At 36.2% G+C, this 24157-nt stretch overlaps 1 protein-coding gene across 1 annotated transcript in view; it reads right to left on the bottom strand.

Annotated features, from left to right (window-relative positions):
- LOC124988759 (24-hydroxycholesterol 7-alpha-hydroxylase) overlaps window positions 1-23988 on the bottom strand; it is a 123862-nt gene extending 99874 nt beyond the window's left edge. Inside the window, exons 1-7 of the mRNA XM_047558504.1 lie at window positions 23846-23988; window positions 23616-23724; window positions 10899-11034; window positions 8938-9112; window positions 7345-7494; window positions 5841-5934; window positions 2418-2522 (exon numbers count right to left, since the gene is read on the bottom strand). Coding sequence (XP_047414460.1) covers window positions 2418-2522; window positions 5841-5934; window positions 7345-7494; window positions 8938-9112; window positions 10899-11034; window positions 23616-23724; window positions 23846-23985 — 909 coding nt within the window. The 5' untranslated portion in view covers window positions 23986-23988. The remainder of the gene's footprint in view (window positions 1-2417; window positions 2523-5840; window positions 5935-7344; window positions 7495-8937; window positions 9113-10898; window positions 11035-23615; window positions 23725-23845) is intronic.
- Between the last annotated feature and the right edge of the window lie 169 nt (window positions 23989-24157).

Here is a 24157-nt window from a genome sequence, read left to right as displayed (position 1 = left end):
GTCTGCATCACAGGCCAGTCATGGTAACCACAAATATGCACAAGGCAATTTCTGCCCAAAGAACTTTGTCATCTAACTGGGGATGTGAGACATACACATAAATGTACAAGACAGTGAAAGTGCCACCATGTGGTACAGACAACAAATGCCGTAGGAGTTGAGTGGGATGAGATGGAGATTGCTGCTGAAAGCGTTTAGAAAGAACTTCAGAGAAGCAGATAAAAGGTAAAATGTCAGCTTTGAGACTAGTTGGGAGAAATGTTCTAAAAAGCTCATTTGGCAGTCAGTTCAGAGAGCCTCCCAGTACACTGGTCCCAAGCCCATTTGAAATCTGAGACCTGACTCCAGGGGCCTCCAGACAGAGTACAAATAGGAGCAAGGTGACACTGAAGTAATCCAGACCCCCAGAAGGGACACAGCCACCACCATCTCTGGCAGGGCTTCCACAGCTCTCTTGGCAGCAACAAGAGGTCATAAAAACCCGGACAGCAGAGTCACTCCCATCCTGGACCTTTGGGAAGTCAAGCGTTTTGGAAACCAGGGAAATCTTTATTTATTATTAATTGAAGGCAATCATTGATTAAAACCAAAGTGATGATTTTTGCAAGGGAAGAAAATTAGCTTTTAATGAGTGCTAGCTGCAAGTCACTTTCCACTTCTTCCAGGATAATCCTCACAACTATCCTTTGAGATAGGCGCTTCAATCCCATTTTGCAGATGTGGACACTGAGGACTGGAGAGGTTAAACAATTGACCCACTTCACCCAGTGTTGGGAACTGGCTTTGCATCTGACTCCACAATCTTCCCAAGGTCTCTGCTCACACACTAGGCAGTCTCTTGGAAGGGCCATTAAAAGCCAGCAAGATGGAACTTTTGCTAATCAGACACATCCTTTCTGAAATGAATGATTTAAATCCTTTCAGATCAGTGCCAGGAACAAATTCCAAAGAACTGACTTCCTCTGTGTCAGATCAATGGCCCTTTGTGTGGCTTTCTTCCGGGGAACCTTTCTAATTAGATCTTGAAAATTAATCCTCTGACAGAAGAGGCTGTTTTGTTGCTCCTTTGGGAATTGTTTTGATGTTTGCTTTTCAATTTTGCAGCAACTTAACAGTTACCAAGAAATTTATGTAAGGAAAAATCAGAGATTAACATTAGAAGTACATAAAATAGGAGAAGGGATTACACTAATTTTACTTGACCATACATGATGAAATGTATATATTCTCATGGCTGACATGTATTTGATTAGATAGAACAGAATTCCAGTCTCTGCTTTTCCCCAAAAAAATTTCACACCAACTTAAGGGAAACTGGGATATCAGGACTTAGAAATCTGTTAGCCAACCCCTTTAGAAAGAAGAAGGAAGAATAAATAATACTGAAAACATCTTCTTTATTTCTATTAGTTAGAAGAAAAAGGAAGAAAATGAGTCTTATCATTTGAGACGGATTGAATGTGCATGTTTGGTAGTAAATAAATATGTAAAAGGGGCTCCCCTTTAACTTGAGGTAACATCAGAGCAACAAGGCTAATGTGAGAGTCTCCTCATCAGGAAATTGATGTGGAGTGAACAGGAAGTGGCAGGAAAATCTCATGGCTCTAACCTAACTCATAACAGCTTTAAAAAGAAATAGTTTTTGAAAGCCTCTGTTTTCTTCAGATGTATTGTGAGATCCAATGTCACGAGCCCCATTCTCAGGGAAACTTCTAGGACTGAATGGTCAAGTCATGCAAATGGGGACAGTACACAGAATAGGCATGGAGGGAGAGAAAGAACTCACATTTACTGGGTACCAGCTGAGATCATCTTGTTGAATCCTCACAGCAACTTTGTAGAGAAATGGAAGTTTGTAGAGAAATGAGTACCCAAGACCTAGGACTGTACTAGGGGCTTTAGGTACCTTATTTCTTTATCAAATAAGGAAATGGAGGTACAGAGAATTTAAGTTCCACCTTAAGATTCTCTAGCCATGACTGGGGATGTCTGGATTTAAGCCCAATTCTGTCTGAAACTATCCATTCCCCTATTCTTCCCCCATAAAAGGTTGGGACCAAACCCTGTGTGGCATCAGTTCTGAGCACACAGCCTTCACATAGCAAGTGCTTCATAAACAGGGGTTGTCACTGTGGCTGCAGAGGGCAAACTTTTCCCTTGGACTGTACATGCTGCCTGTCAGAGGAGTCATTTTGGATCTCTGTTCTGCCTCCTTTGTGCCCTACTCAGATTTTATTAGGTAATCAGTTGTTTTTTTTTTTTTAATCTCACAACTGAAACCATTATAGTCTTTTTCTTTCCCATAAGCAAAAGGACTGAAGGAGACAGAAGGATAGAGAAAGAGAGGGAGGGAGAAAGAAAAGAAGAAACAAAAGTACAGTAGACAGAAGTAAACCCACATTTTATTACATACTTACAGGAACAGTATTTGACAGAGAAGCCCAAAGCATTAACAGCCCATAATTTGGATTCAGTTTATTTGTTTCCATCTCTACAATATCCAGCACAGCCTGCATTACTGTCTGTTTAAAAGAAATAAATACTGTCAAACCGTGGCTACATGACAAAGATTGATATTAATAAACAGAAAAGTAAGCATTTTTCTTTAACCTAAAAGGAAATATTCTTGTCATTCCCAGACTTCAATTTGAGGCAATGCTAAGGGATTGATATACTTGCTGGTAGTATAGGAATTAGGAATAACAACTCCAGTGGAGCTCAGTTGTGTTTCTGTCTTGTTTAAAATCCTGGTTCTGCTACTTAAGAGGTGAGTGACCTTGGACAAGTTAGTTTAAGCTCTTGGTACCTCAGTTTCCTCAATCTATAAGATGGACATAATATGGTATCTACCTGAAAGATTGTTGTGAGAATTAAATTAATTTGTGCAGTTACCTATAAAATGCCCAAAGCAAAACCTGGTACGTATCACATTTTGACAAATGTTATCTTTTTAAAAAATAAATTTCTACTCTTAGGAAAATGTAAGCAACCCAGGATCATAGATTAATTGCTTAAAAATATCTAATCTAATTTTTCTCAATTTCATCTTTAAAAACTTCCCCTTTTTGGGCATGGTGGCACACACCTGTAATCCCAGCAACCTGGGAAGCTGAGGCAGGAGGATCACAAGTTCAAGGCCAGCCTGGGCAATTTAGCGAGACCCTAAGCAACTTGGCAAGACTCTGTCTCAAAATAAAAACTAAAAAGGGCTGGGAATGCAGCTCAGTGGTAAAGTGCCCCTGGGTTCAGTTCCCAATATCAATAAATAAATAAGTAAGAAATTGCTTTGTAAAAGATAACACTATAACTGGCACACTACATAAATATGAGCTTACATCTAATTATCATTTCTATGATAATGGATTGGCAGAAATAAAAATGGTTTAAATATAAATCGCATTTACTTCTGGTCTCATATTTGTACTATAAATTGTTACAAGACTAAGTTCTATCTCATGAAAATCCTACAGATGTATTTAATTCTTTTGACATGCTATTTTGTGGTGTGGTGATTTTAAATGAAAAATTAGTATAATATATATCTAGAATAACAGGGAAGATCACCAAAATTTGCATTTCTGTTGTGATAAAATGTGTGTTCAATTTTTTTTAAAATGGAATACAACTTCTATTTGGTGTTCTTCTGAACCAGGCCTTACACAGTAGAAGATAACAAAATCTTTTTATTTTCTTCCAAACCCACATTAAAAACAAAAAAAAGAGATAGTGGGTATAAAAACAAGCTCATTATGAACACTGCTGAAGGAAAACAGAGAGGCAATACAACAAAAAATGAAGTTCATGAATGTTGAAGTTGGATTTTTTCCCCAAAGTCTTAAATGTTAGGTTAACTTCTGCAAAGTTCAGATTTTTTTTTTAATTCAAATAGGGAACTGAAGTACCTATGATTTAAAATGCCTCATTTCTTCACAGAAAGAAAAATAAATGTTATTCTACAGATATAAGGAATTTTAGCTTGAGATTTAAAAACCCTATTTTCTAGGTCCATAGATTACAGAGGTGAGTATGCTTTCCATACACATATACTTCTGTCCCTAAACCCTGGAAAGCAATGCAAACAAAAATGTATGTTTGCCTGTGTCTCTCTGTAAAAAGGAAATGTTTCTTAAACATTTCTGTCAATGAGAAGCATTACAGGATAGCTTTCTGTTCCTTTACTGAGGAGGGAGACACGAGAGCGTTCACACATTTCTTTCTTCTAAGACTATATTCCTCTCCAGAGTCAAGTTGTTTGTGACAACATTTATTATACAACTAAAGACAAGCAAAAGCTCTTGATGTCATCTTTAAGTACAAAAAGATTTGAAATGATTTTTAAAATGATTAGAACAGTGATGAACTCTTAACTAGTCCTCGCTATGTTTTAAGCACTTAACAAAAATTAACTCATTTAATCCCCACAGTGACTCTATGAGGTAGGTGAGGAAACTGAGGCTAAGAGTTCAGGTTCTGCCCATGGTCACACACTGGTGATCACATTTGAGCCCAAGCAGCCCAGAACAAAAGAAATCCAGGTTGTGAGAGTGGGCCCATGTGTCAGATCAGGTCGTTATCAAAAGTTCTAGAGGTGATTCTAATAACTTCCATGAGTGAAAACCATGGAAGGCCTCAGAAACACCTGGGAAGGCTTGGGAAATGACTGCTGGACTCCATCTACCCCAGAGCTTCTGATTCAGGGAAGAACCACAGGCATAGACTAACACTGAGGGCACTGGTCCCAGTATCTTGCACTTTAAGTCATACTATTCTAAGAACGGCTGGTGGTGGTGGCATCATGAACACCGTCTACTTTGTAGAGCTTTAATATCCTGTCCTAATTTGCTATTACTCCCTCCTGACACTGTTGGCAAAGCTGTTAAATCAAAATTTTCAGAGGCCATTGTTTTGGACTAAATTTCTACACTGGGCTCCCAGAGACCAGACTAAAAATCAAATAGACTCACCCAAGCTAAAGTTAAACATCATCAAGTCATCATTAAGTTGTGCTCTGACTGTCCAAGAAATCAGGAGAATGAATGATAGCCAAATTTCTCAAACAAATCAATAGGCAAAAGATGAAGTTCCCTTTGCTTTAATCCTTAAATCCATTAATCCTTACGAAAAGTAACCAGTGGTGATCTGATGGTAATCAATCAATCATTCTTTGTTTTTGGTATCAGGGATTGAATCCAAGGGTGCTTAACCACTGAGGCACATCCCTACATCCCCAGGACCCCCACCCTTTTGATTTGAGACAGGGTCTCACTAAGTTGTTTAGAGCCTCACTAAGTTGCAGAGGCTGGCCTCAAACCTGCAGTATTTCTACCTCAGCCTCCCAAGCCACTGGGATTATAGATGTATGCCACCATGCCCAGCTAGTCTCCCTGACCTCCATCTTCACGGGAAGTGACTGAAACAAATGATCTGATTTGGGGATTTTTTTAAATTGTTCATTTGTTTTCAGCCCTTCTCCGTTTATGAAACCAACCTCTTCCATTCAGCCTATCAGAATATTTATTCTGTTTTCTAGAATTGCAAAATAATTTTAATTAAGACTTTATTTTTTTTCCTTTGATACAATCAACTGTATAACATATAAAGAATATAAGAATTTTGTTTTATTTTGTTATATGTAGCCTCCATTTTTTTCTTATGTAGAATAGGAGTGATACCTCTATGTTGTGAGGATATAATAATAATGTATGTTAACATGTCCAGTATATCCACTTAGTACAAAAGTGGTATTAATTAAACACATGCCTTTTAGCAAAAATGTTTTTTAACAATCATAGTTTATTACTATCTTACATATTTTCTAAAAGAAGCTAAGGAATCCTTACCACAGAATTATCTTTTGCAGGTCTGTATGCTTTTATATCTGGAATGCTTTTCTCAAACAGTGCTAAGAGCCACTTTTTGGATTTTGACCAGTTTCTGCATGAGGAAAAAATATGTGTGTAGAAATTAATTTGAAAGCATATTAAGAATAATGGGTCATAGTATAAAAGAGGGAATGTCTATGGAATTAAAATTATTTCTCCTAATGTCTTCTTTATTTGTGGTGGATTTTAATATGAGGTCTATTTCATATGAGGTCTACCTCATGTGTTCACAAGGACAATTGAGAGGACAAAGGGAACTGCATTTTAGTCTTTTGCAAAATAAAGTCTGGATTCCTACTAGATTGGCATTGAAGAAAAAAAGAGATTGCATGAGTTCTTGGTTTACTTTCACTATGGCTGTTGCAAAAGTTGTAAAAGGAAGAAAACCCAGCACAGAGACCAATTGCTGAGTTAAACCTGCAAAGAAACTAGCTGTCATAGTTTTAATCTTTTTATAAAGCCACCAATATACATTGCAATGGTTTAAATGTCTGTGTCTCTTCAAAGTCCTATGTTGAAATCCTAACACCCAAGGTAATGGTATTAGGAGGCGGAAACTTCTGGAAGGTAACTGGATCATGAAATGTTTCCTGATGTAGGGAACTAGTGCCCTTGTAAAAGAGCCTGGACAGAGCTTGTCCACCCCTTCTACCACACGAGGACACAGTGAGAAGTGGACTGTCTACAAACTGGAAGACAGCCCTCACCAGAACCCAGTTTGGCTGGGAACTTGATCTCCAATTTCCCAGCCTCCAGAACTGTGAGAAATAAATTTCTATTGCTTATGAACTATTCAGGCCATGGTACTTAAAACAGCTCAAATGGAGTATGACATACAGCAATGGTCAAAAAATTAAAATTTATTCATTTGAATAATTTTACAAACATTTATCTGAACCAACTGTGAGAAATACATTTGGCCACACCTACTTTTGCTTCGGAGAGAACAGGGCTAAGACTGGTCACACTTTATGGCTTAGCATGGATCCAAACTGAATCAGTGTCATAATAATAAGCTATATGTGGAATAAAAGGCCTCAGAATAAATTCTTCATCCTATCTTTCTCATTATCTGGAATGCTTTTCTCAAACAGTGCTAAGAGCCACTTTTTGGATTTTGACCAGTTTCTGCATGAGGAAAAAATATGTGTGTAGAAATTAATTTGAAAGCATATTAAGAATAATGGGTCATAGTATAAAAGAGGGAATGTCTATGGAATTAAAATTATTTTGATTTTGTTCATCCAAAAAAAAAAAAAGAGAGAGAGAAAAGAAAAAGGAAGAAATGCATCTCTTTTCTTTCATTCCTCCCTCAATTCACAATCACACACCAAAACACAAAAAGGTCATAGAAATAAATCCTCTCCCACTTAAATCGCTATTATGTCTACTTGGAAAAAAGAGAAATGGGAAAACTATATAAATGGTTAAAAGGAGTTTGGTTAAAGAATCAATGACCTACCTCAGAAGCCATTCTGGCATCTGGGACCCATATTCAAAACCCTCATCATAAGCTTGAAAATGTTGGTAAAACTCCTTGATTTTCCTCTTGTGTGTGAGAAACAAACCTTTATTAAAGAGTATATTCACTGTGACGGGATAAAGGAGATGCCTATAAAGACAGAAGCACATAGTGAATCGGACCTAGTGATAGAAGAAGGAAGCCACAAGATACAAAAGAGGTGACTTATTAGGGGCAGATATTATGGGATAGTTTCTTTTTGGGGAAAATCACGCTTAAAATTTTTTAATATTTCCTTACTGGTCAAGATGGGAATAGCAGAAATTGTGGTTTTATTTGTCTGAAGGTTCTAAATTTCTAAGCAAATATATTAGAGCCTGACAAATATGAGATGATAAACAGAAGCAAATTGATTCAATACAGTTCAACAAGTATTTATTTAACAGATAATAACAATGTCTAAGGTACAACCCATGCCTTTCAATAGCAGCAAAAAATAACCAGAGAATCAAGGGCAGTAGTAGTCACCAAATTTCATAATTTTTCACAGGATTCCACATATTCAAACTACTGCATATTGAAATATACTATTGATCTTTAAAATATTTTTACTATGATGGAATAAAATGATTAATGAGGCATAATTAAGAAAGAGAATATCCAAAATATTCAATATCCAATATATTCTAATATCAAAGATATTTACTACCCCTTGAGGATCACCTTCTTCCAAAACTTCAAAAACACCTAGGGATTTGCTTTGTTTTATTATAGATACTAAGCAAGCTTTAGCAAATTTTTAAGTTTGGTTGGTTGTGTTTGCCCCCTCTCTTTCTGAACTTCTAAGAAACCACTATACAGTGTTCTGTTTTGAGTCAGAACTGCTGGATTTTGTCTATAGCACTCCAGAATTCTACTGAGGTGGAAAAGAGCTTCAGGTGTTCCAGTCTACCAAATCTCTTAAATCTCTTTATGTGTGGAGGAAATTTTTCTCATGACTTCTACACCCAGCCTTTAACTTTTCCATCAAGCTGTAGAATGGGGCTGATTTCCCCTGCCCCCTACCCCACCACCACCTCCCAGTTTTTTCCTGTCTCTTGGGTCCTCCCTTCTAAGACAACTAGAGCTCAGTCCTGAAGTCCATGCGGGCTTTGCCTTTTAAAGTCTCACAGACACCTTCTGGACGCCCATGATCCACTTCATGATTCCCTTCTCTCCCCTGTCCTTTCAGTGTCTGAATGGTGGGTCTGTGACAATTGTGAGAGGTACATCCATGTGGCATATACACGAGTACTGGAAGAACAAAGTAGAAGTTACTGTATGTATCAGAATAATCATATTGGCTCACTAGCTTACTACAAAATTGAAGTGCTAAACTAAAATTGCACATTAATTAAAATTTAAAAGATTTTTTAAAAAATTTCTAATAGCCTCATTAGGTAAATTTCATTAACTGTATTGAATCAATTTGTTTCTAATTACTTCATCACACCAAGTAATTTCTGAAGTCCAATATATTGTATTCAAATTTTTTTTTATTCCAGAAAAGCAAAATTAAATCATACTAACATGTTTATTTATTTACCTATTTACCTTACAAAGTTGCTCAGGTCCATTGTTCCCTGTGTGCCTAAATTTTCCAGTTGTTCATGTAACTCTTCAGTCAGTTGCCCAATAAACTGATGTATGTTGAAGGTCCCCAGTTTTCCTTTCATCATAATATATAGCTTTTCATGCAGTGTTAAGAAGATAGTCTTAGGAATTGATGCTATAAGCAAAGAAAACTATTTTCAAAATAAGCAACCACACCTTAAATCATACAGATAGTATACCTCTGACATTACATGGTCAGTAGGGACAATTACCAAAGTCTTCCATGTACATAAAATTATATCTGGCAAGTAAATGTGGGTGAAGATTCTATCCATATAGAGATAGCACCACTGTAGAGGGTGATTCACTTTACGGAATGGAGAGGATTGGTTTTCTGCTCCTTCCTCCTCCAAATCTATATTCCATGCATACTTAAAATACATATTTTACATATCCCAGCATTTTTAGAAACTATTCTACATGCTCAGAACATTCTTTATTTTACCACTCCAACCTCCACCCCCACCCACCCACATTGATAGGACCCACATTCTCAGGCTAATTTCTATTTATCCTTCTAGTGTCTTCTTGAATGTTACTTCTACTAGAAAGCCTTTTCAAATTCCATGAATAACTGACTCCACTATTTCCTTTATGTTCATGTTCCTTTCACAATATACACTTCCAGTTAGGTTGGGGTAGTGGGAATGTAAGTTTTTTTAAAAAAACTCATTTCCTTAGATTTTTCTTTTATCTTGTTGTATTGCCCTTGAAGTAATTTTTATCAAATATAAAAATATAATTTTGTATTTTGTATTTCATCATCTTATTATGTGTAGGTTATATTTTGTGTAAGTTAATTTAAAATAAGCTCTAGATTTCCTGAGTATACATCTTCTCTATGAGAATTTAGGAAAGGAAAGGGAAACTGGCTTAGGAGTAAATATTATCATATTTCATTTGTTAAACAGAAATATTTACACAGAAAAGGCCCCAGGGGAGGCACAGTAGAAAAAAAAATGATAATTTCCATATACCTCCAATAGGTAAGTTAGTATATTTTTTAAAAAAGATGTTACCATACAGATTAAAAGTCTTCAAAGTATTTATATTTCTTCATCAGAAATTCCACAACCCATATATCAACAAGCAGTAAATAGAGTACTTAATCAACATGTGATTTTCATGCAAACAAGAAGAAAAAAATGGCTATGCTATGGATCACTGATAACTTGTAAAACTTTTTGTCTTAATAGCAAGAAATGCATGAGAGAGTACATGAAAAGGAACCGAAGACAAAGAAAAAAAAAGAAAGAAGACATAGAAGGTAGAAACAAGTGCAAACATTGTGAAAGTAGAGAAAACGAATGGGCACAAAGTGAACCAGCTTTGCATTCTGGGAAGGACAAATAGCTTCAGCACACATATCTGCAGCCTGGGAAGAAGTGAAGGCCAACAGCCACACTAGAAGCATGCCCCAGTACAAGCCAGCAGTTGCTAAATTAGATGGGGAAATTGTGAACAGACAAGCCAGGCCCTGGCTTACCTTACTAGCCCTGTGGGATATGTCAGGAAAAACCATTAAAGGGTTTCCTAAACAGAAAGTAACAACTTATAATCAAGCCAAGAGCTGTCATCACAGCAGCATAACAGTTTTATCCACATTTTGGGTGTGGTAATGTGATACACACTGCAAATATTCTCTAAAAACAATCAGTGAGGTAACCCCATCTCTTTTTCATGTCTAACTGAAGTCCAAAAGTATCAGGCTGCCAGTAATGTGACCTTCAATGACCAGAGAAGTTCATCCTACGCTCTTTTCTCCTTCTAGTTCTACCCCGGGAATGAAGCAATGGACCGTTGTCATTCTTGAGAGAAGTGTAAGGATGTAATTTTTGCCAAAAACTACTCTTGAATTCCAACGTTGTACTTCAAATGAACTATCTGAATGTATTTCTTACCTGTACGATAGACGGGAGTCTGTACTGCTAACTCAAAATTCACTTCTTTGGATTTTAAAAATACATTAATTCCCTCTTCTTCAGTAACAAATGTCATTCTGTTTCCCATAGCAAAGATAGTAAATATTGGTCCATACTGAAATAAAACACAGAAACACAATTCATATTAATAAGCATTTCTAAGTATGGTTATATTTTCCTCAGGAACCCCAATACTGAAGTTATGGTCACAATAAAGATCAGTAGGACTATATCTGATAATTAATTATGAATTTTGACTATTTCAGCCATGTTGTTATATAAATCAAAATTTTTTCTGTCCTAATAATGTCTATAATAAGACAGACATTATTTAATCATATCTTCCTTTCTTATAGTATGAAATAATAATAATAATAGTAATTATTATCATTATGTATTTATTTATTTGGTACTGGGAATTGATTCCAGGAGCACTTTACCACTCAGTTACATCCTCAGTCCTTTCATATTCTTTATTTTGAGATAGGGTCTTCCTAAGTTGCTAAGGGTCATGCTAAGTTGCTGAGGCTGGCTTCAAACTTGCAATTCTCATGCCTCAGCTTCCCAAGTCACTGGGATTGCAGGCATGTAATCCTGGCATGCCTGCAGCATAAAATAATTATTAGAAAATAATTATTATAAAGAATAACTAGAAAATACATCAACACTGTGATATAAACAATTGTTGTCAAGATAGCAATAGGATTATAAGCAACCAATAGCTAGACATTGCTCAAGAAAAAGACACAAAAATTGCCAGCTGCTTTTACAGGAAATCCATGGTCACTCAACTATATCTTGCAAACTCAAACACTTTTCTGTCCACTAGCCTGTTCACTTCCTTATTTTCCAAAATTACTCAACTCTCTCCACTCTGAGGCCTTGTAACTCACTGGAAAAAAATGCAGGCAATCTACTGGGCCCAGCCTCATCTTCTCACTCCATCATCTGGCTAATCAAGCCCACTTGTGCCCATTCCCCTGGCCTTCCCTCCTGTGAACACGGACATTAGGACATGAAATGCCAACTCCTTCCCTATCTTATGGACCCTATGCTCCCTTGCTTTCTCTTTGTTCTACATTTATGCCTTCTTTCTCTGATATCAATTTTTTTCCCTCTCTCTTGAATCACTCCTAGCAGCCTATAAAACATACTCTAGCATGAAGTTACACTTCATGCTAGATCCATGATCTTGTCCATGATCTTGTTGGGGAAGTGGGATATCATTTTCAGTGAATTCCAACCATAATTGAGCATTTGATTTAATGATGAATGTAGGCAAGAAACCATAATCTTATCCATGATTCTATTATCATAAGAAACCTTACTTTCATAGACCATTACAGTTATTATAGAATTTCAGAACATCATTTATGCTCATTGCTACTTCAAATAACAGTCATTTCAACACTTACCATGAGATGGCAGATGATTACTCCTCTGATACATTTGTGGGTGTTACCAGGCAACTGTGGGTCCAAGAATCACTGTATAGCTAAAAAGGGAAGCCCATCTTCCCACAGTGATGATCCAGACATCTACATTGCTTTCCAATATTACCTATCTGCAATTGTTTACTAATCAATACTTAGAAGATGAGTCTTTTTCATTGTTTGCAAACTGCTCACTCATGGTAGCCAGGAAGCAGAGCAGGGTGTGGTGGGGAGATAAACCCTTCCAGGGCACATCCCTTGTGACCTTCTTCCTCCAACAGGTTCCATGTCCCAGTAGTGGATTAGTCCACTGAAGACGTCACAGCCCTCAGGATCCAATTACTTCCAAAATCCCTAACTCTGAACACATGAAATCTGGAAGGAGAAAGTCTAGATCTAAACCATAACATGAAAGTGGGCTTCTGCAACATGGATGGGTAGGAGCTAAAAATCTAAGGCCTGTTGCCTAACTACAGATTTAGATTATAGTCTCCTCGTTTCTTTCCTAAAAGTTTTATAATTTTATGCTTTACATTTAAGTTCATGATCTATTTTGAGTTCATTTTTGTTTAAGATGTGAGACTTAGGTTGACATGCACATTTTGGTGTTTGGAGTTATGTTTGTTTGTTTGTTTTTATTGAGGCAGGAATTTGAGGATTCAGAAAAAGAAAGATATAATCAGTCTCAAAAAAGAAGTGCCCACAGGGATGCAGGAAATGACCATGAACCACTGGAATGTTGAGCAACCCAGCTCCTGCCCTTGGCTGGCAACCTTGCCCCCAAAGTAACATAAGGAGAAGGCAGTACATTAGCACTAAGAAAACTGGTGTGAAACTCTGTAACTCTGCCCTGACTCCACCTGCAGCCCAATCCAGTACTGTCCCTCTATAATATTAATATCCCACAAGGGGTTGCTGTCTCTTGCTCTTTCTCTCTTTTTCAATAGGCCACATCAGTATCAATTTTTCTAAATAAATCTGTGTCTCCAACTGGTGCAGGTTGAAATTATTTTCCTGAATATGCCAAAGACCCCACTTGTCCTGAGTTAAGGTCCCCTCTCTGAGAACCCCTACAATGACAGTTAAGAGTGTCTAACTGCTGGGAATGGTGTTGATGCCTGTAATCCCAGCAGCTCAAGAGGCTGAGGCAGAAGGATAGAGAGTTCAAAGTCAGCTACAGCAAAAGTGAGGCACTAAGCAACTCAGTGAGATTCGGCCTCTAAATAAAATATAAAATAGGGCTGGGGATGTGGATCATTGGTCAAGTTCCCCTGAGTTCAATTCTCTATAACAACAACAACAAAAAGGTGTCTAATTGCTTCATCACCATTGGTTGAGAAGGCTATCTTTACTCTGTTGAATTGCTTTTACACCTTTGTCAAAAGCTAAGTTAGATACTGGTATGAGTCTCTTTCTGAATTCTCTATTCAGCTCTATTGATCATTTTGTCTATCTCTTTGCCAATGTCACACAGTCTGGATGAGTAATAAATCTTGAAATTTAGTGGAATGATTCCTTCTACTTTTCTTTTTTAGAATTGTGTTAGGTGTTGTAGTTCCTTTGCCTTTCCATATAATTTTTAGAATAATCTTGTTTATATTTACAACAAGTCTTGCTGGGAATTTGATAGTATTTGCATTAAACTGGAACTGACATCTGTACTATGATGGCTTTTTCAATCCATGAATATAGTATATCTCCCACTTAAGACTCTGATTTTTTAAATCAGTGTTTCATAGATTTCAGCATGTAAGTCCTGTACATATTTGGTAAATTTATATTTACATATTTTTTCTCTAAATGGCTATGAATGTCATATTTTAAATAGTGATTTTCACATGTTGTTAGTATATAGTAACACAACTGAAAGTTGAATAGGACCTTATAAAACTTCTCAAGAGGTTTTTTTTATATTTTTCTTGTTTTTTTTTTGTTTTTTGAGTATTTGGAATTTTTTACATAGACAATCCTATCATCTGAAAACTGAGAAAGTTATATTTCTTCCTTTCCAAACATGTCTTTTATTTCTTTTCCTTTGTAACACTGGCTAAAAGTTCTGGCACTGTGTTAAGAGTACTGATATCAGAAATCTTTGCTTTGTTCCCAATCATGGAGGGGAAACAATAGTCTTTCATAATTAAGTATCCTGCTAACTGTAAGATTTGTGTTGACATTCTTTTTTGGAGGGAGGGAATTTAATCAAGTTGCAGAACTTACCCTCTATTCCTACTGAATTTTTTTTTATCATGAATACTGAATTTTGTCTAATGCCTTTTCTGCATCACGTGATATCATCACACATTCTTTCTTTTGTAGCCTGTTTATATGGTGCTTTACATTGACTGATTTTCAAATATTAAAATGATCGTGCATCCCTGGTATATACCCCTACTTGTTAATTCCTTCTATATATTACTAAATTTTATTTGTTGATATTTTGTTAAATAGGTTTGCTTCTGTAATCATAATGAATTCTTTGGTTTTCTTCATTTGCACTGTCTTTGGTTTATATCAAGGAAACAGTGGCTTCATAAAATAGACTCAGAAGTATTCCTTTCTCTTTCTGGAAGAGATTATGTATAATTAATTGTTACTTCTTTAAACACTTGGTATGATCCCCCAGTGAAACAATCTGGACCTAGAGAGTTTTTTTAGGGGAATTTTAAAATAACAAATTAAATTTTCTTAAAAGTACAGTCTAATCAAATTATGTATTTCATATTGAATATTAGTGGTAGTTTGTGTTTTTCTGGTAGCTGGTCCATTTCATCTAAGTTGTTAAATTTATGTATGCAGGGTTATTCATAATATTCCGTCATTCTTTCGATGTCTACAGGGTTCAGAATGATATCCCCTGTTTCATTCCTAACATTGGTCACTTCTGTTTGGCATGAGGTCTGGCAATGTTATTGATCTTTTAAAAAGACCGACTTTTTCTTTTTCTTTTTTTTTTATCGTAAACAAATGGAATACATGTTGTTTCTCTGTTTGTACATGGAGTCAAGGCATACCATTTGTGTAATCATAAATTTACATAGGGTAATGTTGTTTGATTCATTCTGTTATTTTTTCCCTCCCCCCACCTCTCCCACCCCTCTTTTCCCTCTATATAGTCCTTCCTTCCTCCATTCTTGCCCCACTCCCTAATCCTAACTCTAACCCTAACACTAACTCCTCCCACCCTCCATTATGTGTCATCATCCACTTATCAACGAGATCATTTGTCCTTCAGTTTTCTGAGATTGGCTTATCTCACTTAGCATGATGTTCTCCAATTTCATCCATTTGCCTGCAAATGCCATAATTTTATCATTCTTTATGGCCGACTTTTTCTTTCATTGATTTTCTCCATTGCTTTTTCTGTTCAACTTCATTTTTTTCCTGATTTTTAACATTTCTCTGTTGCTTTAGGTTTATTTGACTGTTTTGGGTGAGTCTTGAGGCAGAAGTTCATATTACTGACTTTAGTTTTTCTTTTTTTCTAATATAAGCATTAGTGAGACAAACTCTGATATGTTGCAGTTTTTGCATTCAGCTTAATGTATTTTGTATTTCACATGAGACAAGTTAATTATAAAGACCCATAACAGTCATAAAGGAAGAGATGGAATCATGTATCATGAAAACTCAGAGAAAGTTAGGGTAACTATAATAATATTAGAGAAAGTTGATTTTAACTCATGATGGATTAGTACATATAAGACCATCAAATAGCTCTTCAATGGGCAAGTAGGTATCCTTAGCAAGAGTTGTTTAAGCAGAGAGGCTGAAGAAGTTGTCTAGGTAAGTCATTTTAACGTAGGGAATGTTTAGGGGGAGGCTTGTCTGCAAACTGGATCTTGTACTCGTATTTATGGATTTCAGCACTATGGTGGGAAGTGGATAGCATTTCTTTCAATAAAGTCTGAAAAATCATGATGCTTAATTGCGCAAACAACTTTTCAAGAGTTTTATGAAATTATACTATCAGTTTTGCAAAATATCCAAACTTGTCCTAGTGCATTTTGGGATACTGTTTTCAAATAGTGTTTCCACCATGTCAGCAAATACATAATCTTAGCTGCCAATGGGAAGACTGAGACACATACTATTACGCCTTTAAAATTACTTTTGCAGTCAGAGTGTTAGAGATTTTATCAAAGTCTCATGCTTAAAAAATTGTAAATCACATTTCGTACTGCTTAAGGGAAGCATAAATCAGCAAGACATAACAATCATAAATATCTATGCCCCCAATAGTGGCTCATCCACACATCAAACAAATCCTTCTCAATCCCAGAAATCAAATAGACCACAACACAATAATACTAGGTGATTTTAACACACCTTTCTCACCATTGGATAGATCCTCCAAACAAAAATTGAAAAAGGAAAACACAGATCTCAATAACACAATCAATAATTTAGACTTAACAGACATTTATAGAATATACCATCCAACAAAGAGTGAATACACCTTCTTCTCAGCAGCACATGGATCCTTCTCTAAAATAGACCATATTTTATGCCACAAAGCTAATGTTAGCAAATACAAGAAGATAGAGACACTACCTTGTATTCTATCAGATCATAATGGATTGAAATTACAAATAAATGACAGAGTAAAAAACAGAAACTACTCCAACACCTGGAGATTAAATAATATGATATTGTATGATGAATGGATAACAGAAGATATCAGGAAGGAAATTAAAAAATTCTTAGAGGTAAATGAGAACAAAGAAACATCATATCAAAATCTCTGGGACACTATGAAAGCAGTACTTAGAGGAAAATTTATTTCATGGAGTGCATTCAATAAAAGAAGAAAAAATCAACAAATAAATGACCTAACACTAGAGTTCAAAGCCCTAGAAAAAGAAGAATAGAGCAACACCTAATGTAGTAGAAGACAGGAAATAGTTAAAATCAAAGCTGAAATCAACGAAATTGAAACAAAAGAAACAATCAAAAAAATTGACAAAATAAATAGTTGGTTCTTTGAAAAAATAAACGAAATTGATAAACCCTTAGTCACACTAACAAAGAGAAGGAGAGAGAAAACCCAAATTACTAAAATTTGGAATGAACAAGGAAATATCACAACAGACACAACTGAAATACAAAACACAATTAGAAGCTATTTTGAAAATCTATACTCCAACAAAATAGAAAATCTCGAAGACATCAACAGGTTTCTGGAGATATATGAATTACCTAAACAGAAGCAGGAGGGTATACACAATTTAAATAGATAAATTTCAAGTAATGAAATAGAAGTCATCAAAAGCCTACCAACAAAGAAAAGTCCGGGACCAGATGGATTCTCAGCCAAGTTCTACAAAACCTTTAAAGAAGAGCTCATTCCAATACTTCTCAAATTATTCCATGAAATAGAAGAGGAGGGGACCCTCCGAAACTCATTCTATGAAGCCAATATCACCCTGATACCTAAACCAGACAGAGACACATTGAGGAAAGAAAATTTCAGACCAATATCCTTAATGAACATCGACGCAAAAATTCTCAACAAAATTTTAGCAAATCACCTACAAAAATATATTAAAAAGACAGTGCACCACGATCAAGTGGGTTTTATCCCAGGATGCAATTTTGGTTCAACATTCAGAAATCAATAAATGTAATTCACCATATCAATAGACTTAAAGTAAAAAATCACATGATTATTTCGATAGATGCAGAAAAAGCATTTGATAAAATACAGCATCCCTTCATGCTCAAAACACTAGAAAAAATAGGGATAGTGGGAATATTCCTTAACACTGTAAAGGCCATCTATGCTAAGCCCATGGCCAATATCATTCTTAATGGTGAAAAACTGAAAGAATTCCCCCTAAAAGCTGGAACAAGGCAGGGATGCCCTCTTTCACCACTTCTAGTCAACATTGTCCTCAAAACATTAGCCAGAGCAATTAGAAAGACCAAGGAAATTAGAAGGAATATGAATAGGAAAAGAAGAACTCAAACTATCCCTATTTGCTGATGACATGATTATATATTTAGAGGAACCAGGAAATTCCACCAGAAAACTTTTAGAACTCATAAGTGAATTCAGTAAAGTGGCAGGATATAAGACCAATGCTCAAAAATCCAATGCATTTTTATATATGTGATGAATCTTCAGAAAGAGAAATTAGGAAAACTACCCCATTCACAATAGCATCGAAAAAAATAAAATACTTGGGAATCAATCTCACAAAAGAGGTGAAAGACCTCTACAATGAGAACTACAGAACACTAAAGAAAGAAATTCAAGAAAACCTTAGAAGATGGAAAGATCTCCCATGTTCTTGGATAGGAAGAATTAATATTGTCAAAATGGCCATACTACCAAAAGTGCTATACAGATTCAATGCAATTCCAATTAAAATCCCAATGATGTACCTTACAGAAAAAGAGCAAGAAATTATGAAATTCATCTGGAAGAATAAAAAACCCAGAATAGGTAAAGCAATCCTTGGCAGAAAGAGCAAAGCAGGGGGTATTGCAATACCAGATCTTCAACTCTACTACAAAGCAATAGTAACAAAAACGGCATGGTATTGGTACCAAAATAGAAAAGTGGATCAATGGTACAGAATAGAGGACATGGACACAAACCCAAATAAATACAATTTTCTCATACTAGACAAAGGTGCCAAAAAGATGGAATGGAGAAAAGATAGTCTCTTCAATAAATGGTGCTGGGAAAACTGGAAATCCATATGCAGGCAGAATGAAACTAAACCCCTATCTGTCACCCTGCACAAAACTCAACTCACAATGGATCAAGGACCTTGAAATCAGACCAGAGACCCTGCATCTTATAGAAGAAAAAGTAGGTCCAATCTTCAACATGTCGGCTTAGGATCAGACTTCCTTAACAGGACTCTAATAGCACAAGAAATAAAAGCAAGAATCAACAACTGGGATAGTATCAAACTAAAAAGCTTTCTCTCAGCAAAGGAAACTATCAGCAATGCGAAGAGAGAGCCTACAGAGTGGGAGAATATCTTTGTCACTCATACTTCAGATAGAGCACTAATTTCCAGAATATATAAAGAACTCAAAAAACTCTACACCAAGAATACAAATAACCCAATCAACACATGGGCTAAGGAAATGAACAGTCACTTCACAGAAGAAGATCTACAATCAACAGATATATGAAAAAATGTTCAAAATCTCTAGTAATAAGAGAAATGCAAATCAAAACTACCCTAAGATTCCATCTCACCCCAATTAGAATGGCCATTATCAAGAATACAAGCAACAATAGGTGTTGGCGAACATGTGGGGAAAAAGGTACACTCATACATTGCAGATGCAGAAAAGCTGGTGGGGCTGCAAATTAGTGCAGCCACTCTGGAAAGCAGTGTGGAGATTCCTTAGAAAACTTGGAATGAAACCACCATTTGACCCAGCTATCCCACTCCTTGGTCTATACCCAAAGGACTTAAAATCAGCATTTACAGAGATACAGCCACATCAATGTTCATAGCTGCTCAATTCACAATAGCCAGATTATGGAACCAACCTAGATGCCCTTTGATTGATGAATGGATAAAGAAACTGTGGTGTATATATATACAATTGAACATTACTCAGCCAAAAAAATAATAAAATTATGGCATTTGCAGGCAAATGGATGAAATTGGAGAATATCATGCTAAGTGAGATAAGCCAATCTCAACTAAAGGACAAATGATCTCGCTGATAAGCGGATGATGACACATAATGAGGGGTGGGAGGGGGGCAAGAATGGAGGAAGAAGGGACTGTATAGAGGGATAAGAGGGGTGGGAGGGGTGAGGGGAAGAAAAAATAACAGAATGAATCAAAAACTATTACCCTAGGTAAATATATGATTACACAAATGGTATGCCTCTACTTCATGGACAGAGAAACAAAATGTATCCCATTTGTTTACAAGAAAAATGAATTAAAAAATTGTAAATCATAATGTAAGATTGATATAACCAGACTCAGTTTGAAATATAAACAAAATTCTCTGTCTCAAAATTTAAAAATATTGGGTATACAATATGGGTTTTTCTGTTGTAAACTTACTAAATAAAGACAGAGCACTGGCCATCTACAGGATTAAATGGGATAGGACCCACTGTCAAGGTAACATGGTAGGTGGCAGGATTCAGTTTTCCACAGTCCTTAGTTCTTTACTGGCTGTGGGCCAGGGCCTCCCTCTGTTTCTTACCTTATGAGCCTCTCCATCAAAGTGTGTGAGCCGAGAAGACAACAGAGTCTGCTATCCAAATGAAAGCTTAAGGACACCTGTCACATCCCATCATTTATGCCATATTTTTATTCATTAGAAGGGAGTTCCTAAATTCTGCCAACACCTCAGAGGAGGCGATTATACATGGGAATGGATGTAAAAGGTGGTGATCATTATAATAGAAATCTGTGTTACAGTCTGGATGTGAGGTATCCCCCAAAAGATCATATATGAGACACTGCAGGAAGGTTCAGAGGAGAAATGATTGGATTGTAAGAGACTTAATCCAATCAGTGAATTAATCCCTGATGGGGTTAATTGAAGTGGTAGGGTGTGGCTGGAGGACATGGGAATTGGGGCATGGCTATGGGGTATATATTTTGTATTTGGAGAGTGGAGTCTCTCTCTGCTTCCTGATCTCATGTGAGCTTCCCTCTACCATCCTCTCCTGCCAGGATGTTCTGCCTCGAGCCCTGAGGAATGGAGCTGGCCTTCCATGAACCAAGACCTCTGAAACCATGAGCCCTCAAATAAACGTATCCTCCTCTATAATTGTGCTGGTCGGATCCTTTTAGTCACAGCAGCAAAAAACTGATTAAAACAATGTGACTACCCCATATGATTATCAATGGGAAAACACGTTAAATAAAGTTAACTATGTCCACACATCTTAAAAAAAAAAACTTAGGAGTTCTAGATAGTACTGATATGTAAAGATTTCAATATCTTTTGACCAAAAAACAGTGGGTAATATGATGCATTTCACTTATAAAAGATGGAAAATAAGAATCTATAACTGTATTTGTTTTTATATGGTTAAAGAAACTAAGAAAGGATACATAAGAAATAAATTAGTATTACCAAGGCTGGGAATAAAGGATAAGAACTGAGTGGAAGGGAAACAGAAGTCAAAGAGATTTTTCACTGTGGTTTTTATTTTTTCAAAAAATTGAACTATATCAATGCATAATCTACTCAATTATTAAATAAAAATAAAGGGAAGATTTTTACAGTCTCCAAAGCTTTCTCTTTTCTGCCTTTTCCAGGAGTGGAAGAAGCTGGAACTTCAAATGAATCAATATGCAGTAAGTAGTGTCTCATATAGTAGCCCCTTAAATGAAACTTTCTATCAAGACTACCAATTAGAACCTACTGCAAATGCTGTGAGAAAGCACTATGAACCCTCCACCCAAAATCTGGTTCAAATGTCAAGATTGATGATGTCACATACCCAACAAGGGGGTATGAAAAGGTTTATCACTTACATAATGGGACTTTTCTGGGAAGAGTACTACTGGTCTCCTAAGCTGATCTGAAAATAGTTTAAGAAAGCAGATGTCGCTTAGGGGTTTTATTGCTTTCAGGGAGTCTGAGCATTTCTGCTTGAGAGTTTTATTTTTTTAAGTTTTATTGAAGTATAACTGACATACAATAAATTGCATATTAAAGTGTACAGTTTGCTAAAATTGGCATATATATACACCTGCAAAATTACTGCCATGATCAAGATAATGAATGCCATTATTCACCTTGAAAAGTTTCCTAATAGCTTCTTTTTTTTTCCTAATAGCTTCTTAATGAATAAGTTTTTCTTTACAGTTGCTTATATTTTATATAATAATGGGATTTGTTGCTACATATTCATACAGTCACACAAAATAACAATATAGTTTGGTCCATTTCATGTCCCAGTAAGAGCTGGTGTTTTGTACAGTTTAAATTTCCCTTGGCACCAAAGATAGGAGTTCGTACACTTTCTTAGCATCTTGCCCAGATGAACAGTACAAGGGGAAGAGGCAAGAGTGAGGCTTAATAACTTTCAATATCAAATATAAAATAATGTAGTCACATTTTGCATGCAATTCTACTTTTAAAAATTTATTATGAGGAAACTATCAGATAAGTGCAAAATGTACAACCACATAGACACAGGCTAAGAATGTTCATTGAAACATTGCTTAAGATGAAGAAAAAGGGTGGCAACAACTTTTGTATGCAACTACTGAGATTTAAGTAAACTATCATATCTTTATATCATGAACTATAGCCATCAAAGGAAGATTCAGAAAAATACTGACCTGGGGAAATTATTCACATTAATTTTTAAATTAAAAGGGACATGAAATAGTCAATATTATTTACTCAATAGTTTATAAATGCATAGAAAAATGGCAATATAATGTATGGTAAATTTTTAATGTTTCATTTCTGGTGTGATATTCTAGGTTACTCTTATTTTCATCTTACTTTTCTTCAGTATTCTCCAAGATTTTAAACTAAATTGGAATTTTGGAAATTTTCAAAGTAAACCATCAACAGTATATATAATGCTACTATATATAAAAGTATTCTGTAAATTGGGCTAACTAGATAGAAACCTGTGTGGAGAAAGTCAGCACAGAAAATACTGCAATATGATCCATAATGATGATGATGGTTAATATCACCACACAATCTTGGTGGCTGGAAATTGAATAGAAATTAAAGACTGGCAAATGTCTGTTCCCTAAAGTGCTCAAACATTCAAAAGATACTTTAAGAACAAAAACATCTATTAGAACCACCCATCATCAGTAACAATACCAAGAGGAAAAATGGTACCCCTTAGATTTGTAAAGATCAATTTTTGCAAGCAATTTTTACAGTATCCTGGTATTAGCTCCATTTTGGAAACGAATTTATTACTCATTTTCATAAATTTATATCATATTACACTTCTGTCTTTCCCAACTATACAAGCATTTAGTTAAAATGTTTTCGCTTAGAAATTAACTTCGAAGAAGTAGCTAACACTTCAAAGTTAATCTCTACTTCAATAAGGCAGAGCAAGCTGCATTGTACTTCGTCTCCTTTGTAAAACCTTGTGTAGGACAAGGTTGTTGATTGTTAGTAGAGGGATTAAAAATGCTTTATTAATAATGTTTAATTGAATTGCGGGAAGCAAGTATATTCCCGGTGATCTAATACTGCACGTGAAATCCAATGAAGAAAAAATAATAAAAAGGAAAATGTTAACTCCTCTGAAATTCCCGTCTACCACGCCACATACCTTGATTCGTGCTTTCTCTATAAATTCTAGAGGGGCTTTTCCAAGCTCCAATCCAGCTCCAATCCAAGGAATCCAGCCCTTGATGCACGGGGGTCTACGCAAGTTCTTCCTTTGAAGGCATAAGAAAAGAGCAAAGCAACCCAGGGCTATAATCACTGTTGGGGAAATCAGTTCTGTATTTTGCTCCATCATTTTCCAAAACTAGAGAAGTTTGAGAAAGTCCTGCTGACCTGGCACTTCCTCGTTCCCTGTGGGCTAGGGAAGACCCTCCGGGTCTCCCAACCTTTCCGCTCCAACTTTTGCAGCTAGTTCTCTTTCGTAACTGTAACTTCCTTTCCCCGCCCCAATTTTTAGGTGATGTCTGCATCATCGCTCCCTCCCACCTCCTCTTCTATTTCAAATCCTGGCTATCACCGAACCAAGGCAAGGGCTGGGCTGGGCTAGACGGGGCAGGGCGGGGCGGGGCGGGGCGGGGCGGGGCTGGGGGGGAGGGAGCAAGAGGTGTTGCCATGGAGACCTGGGGACAACTGCTCAACCGGCGT

The sequence above is a fragment of the Sciurus carolinensis genome, chromosome 7 (genome assembly GCF_902686445.1).
Source record: "Sciurus carolinensis chromosome 7, mSciCar1.2, whole genome shotgun sequence".
In the NCBI taxonomy this organism is placed as follows: Eukaryota; Metazoa; Chordata; class Mammalia; order Rodentia; family Sciuridae; genus Sciurus; species Sciurus carolinensis.
Note: the sequence above shows the minus strand (reverse complement) of the source record. Positions and strands in the feature narration are given on the sequence as shown.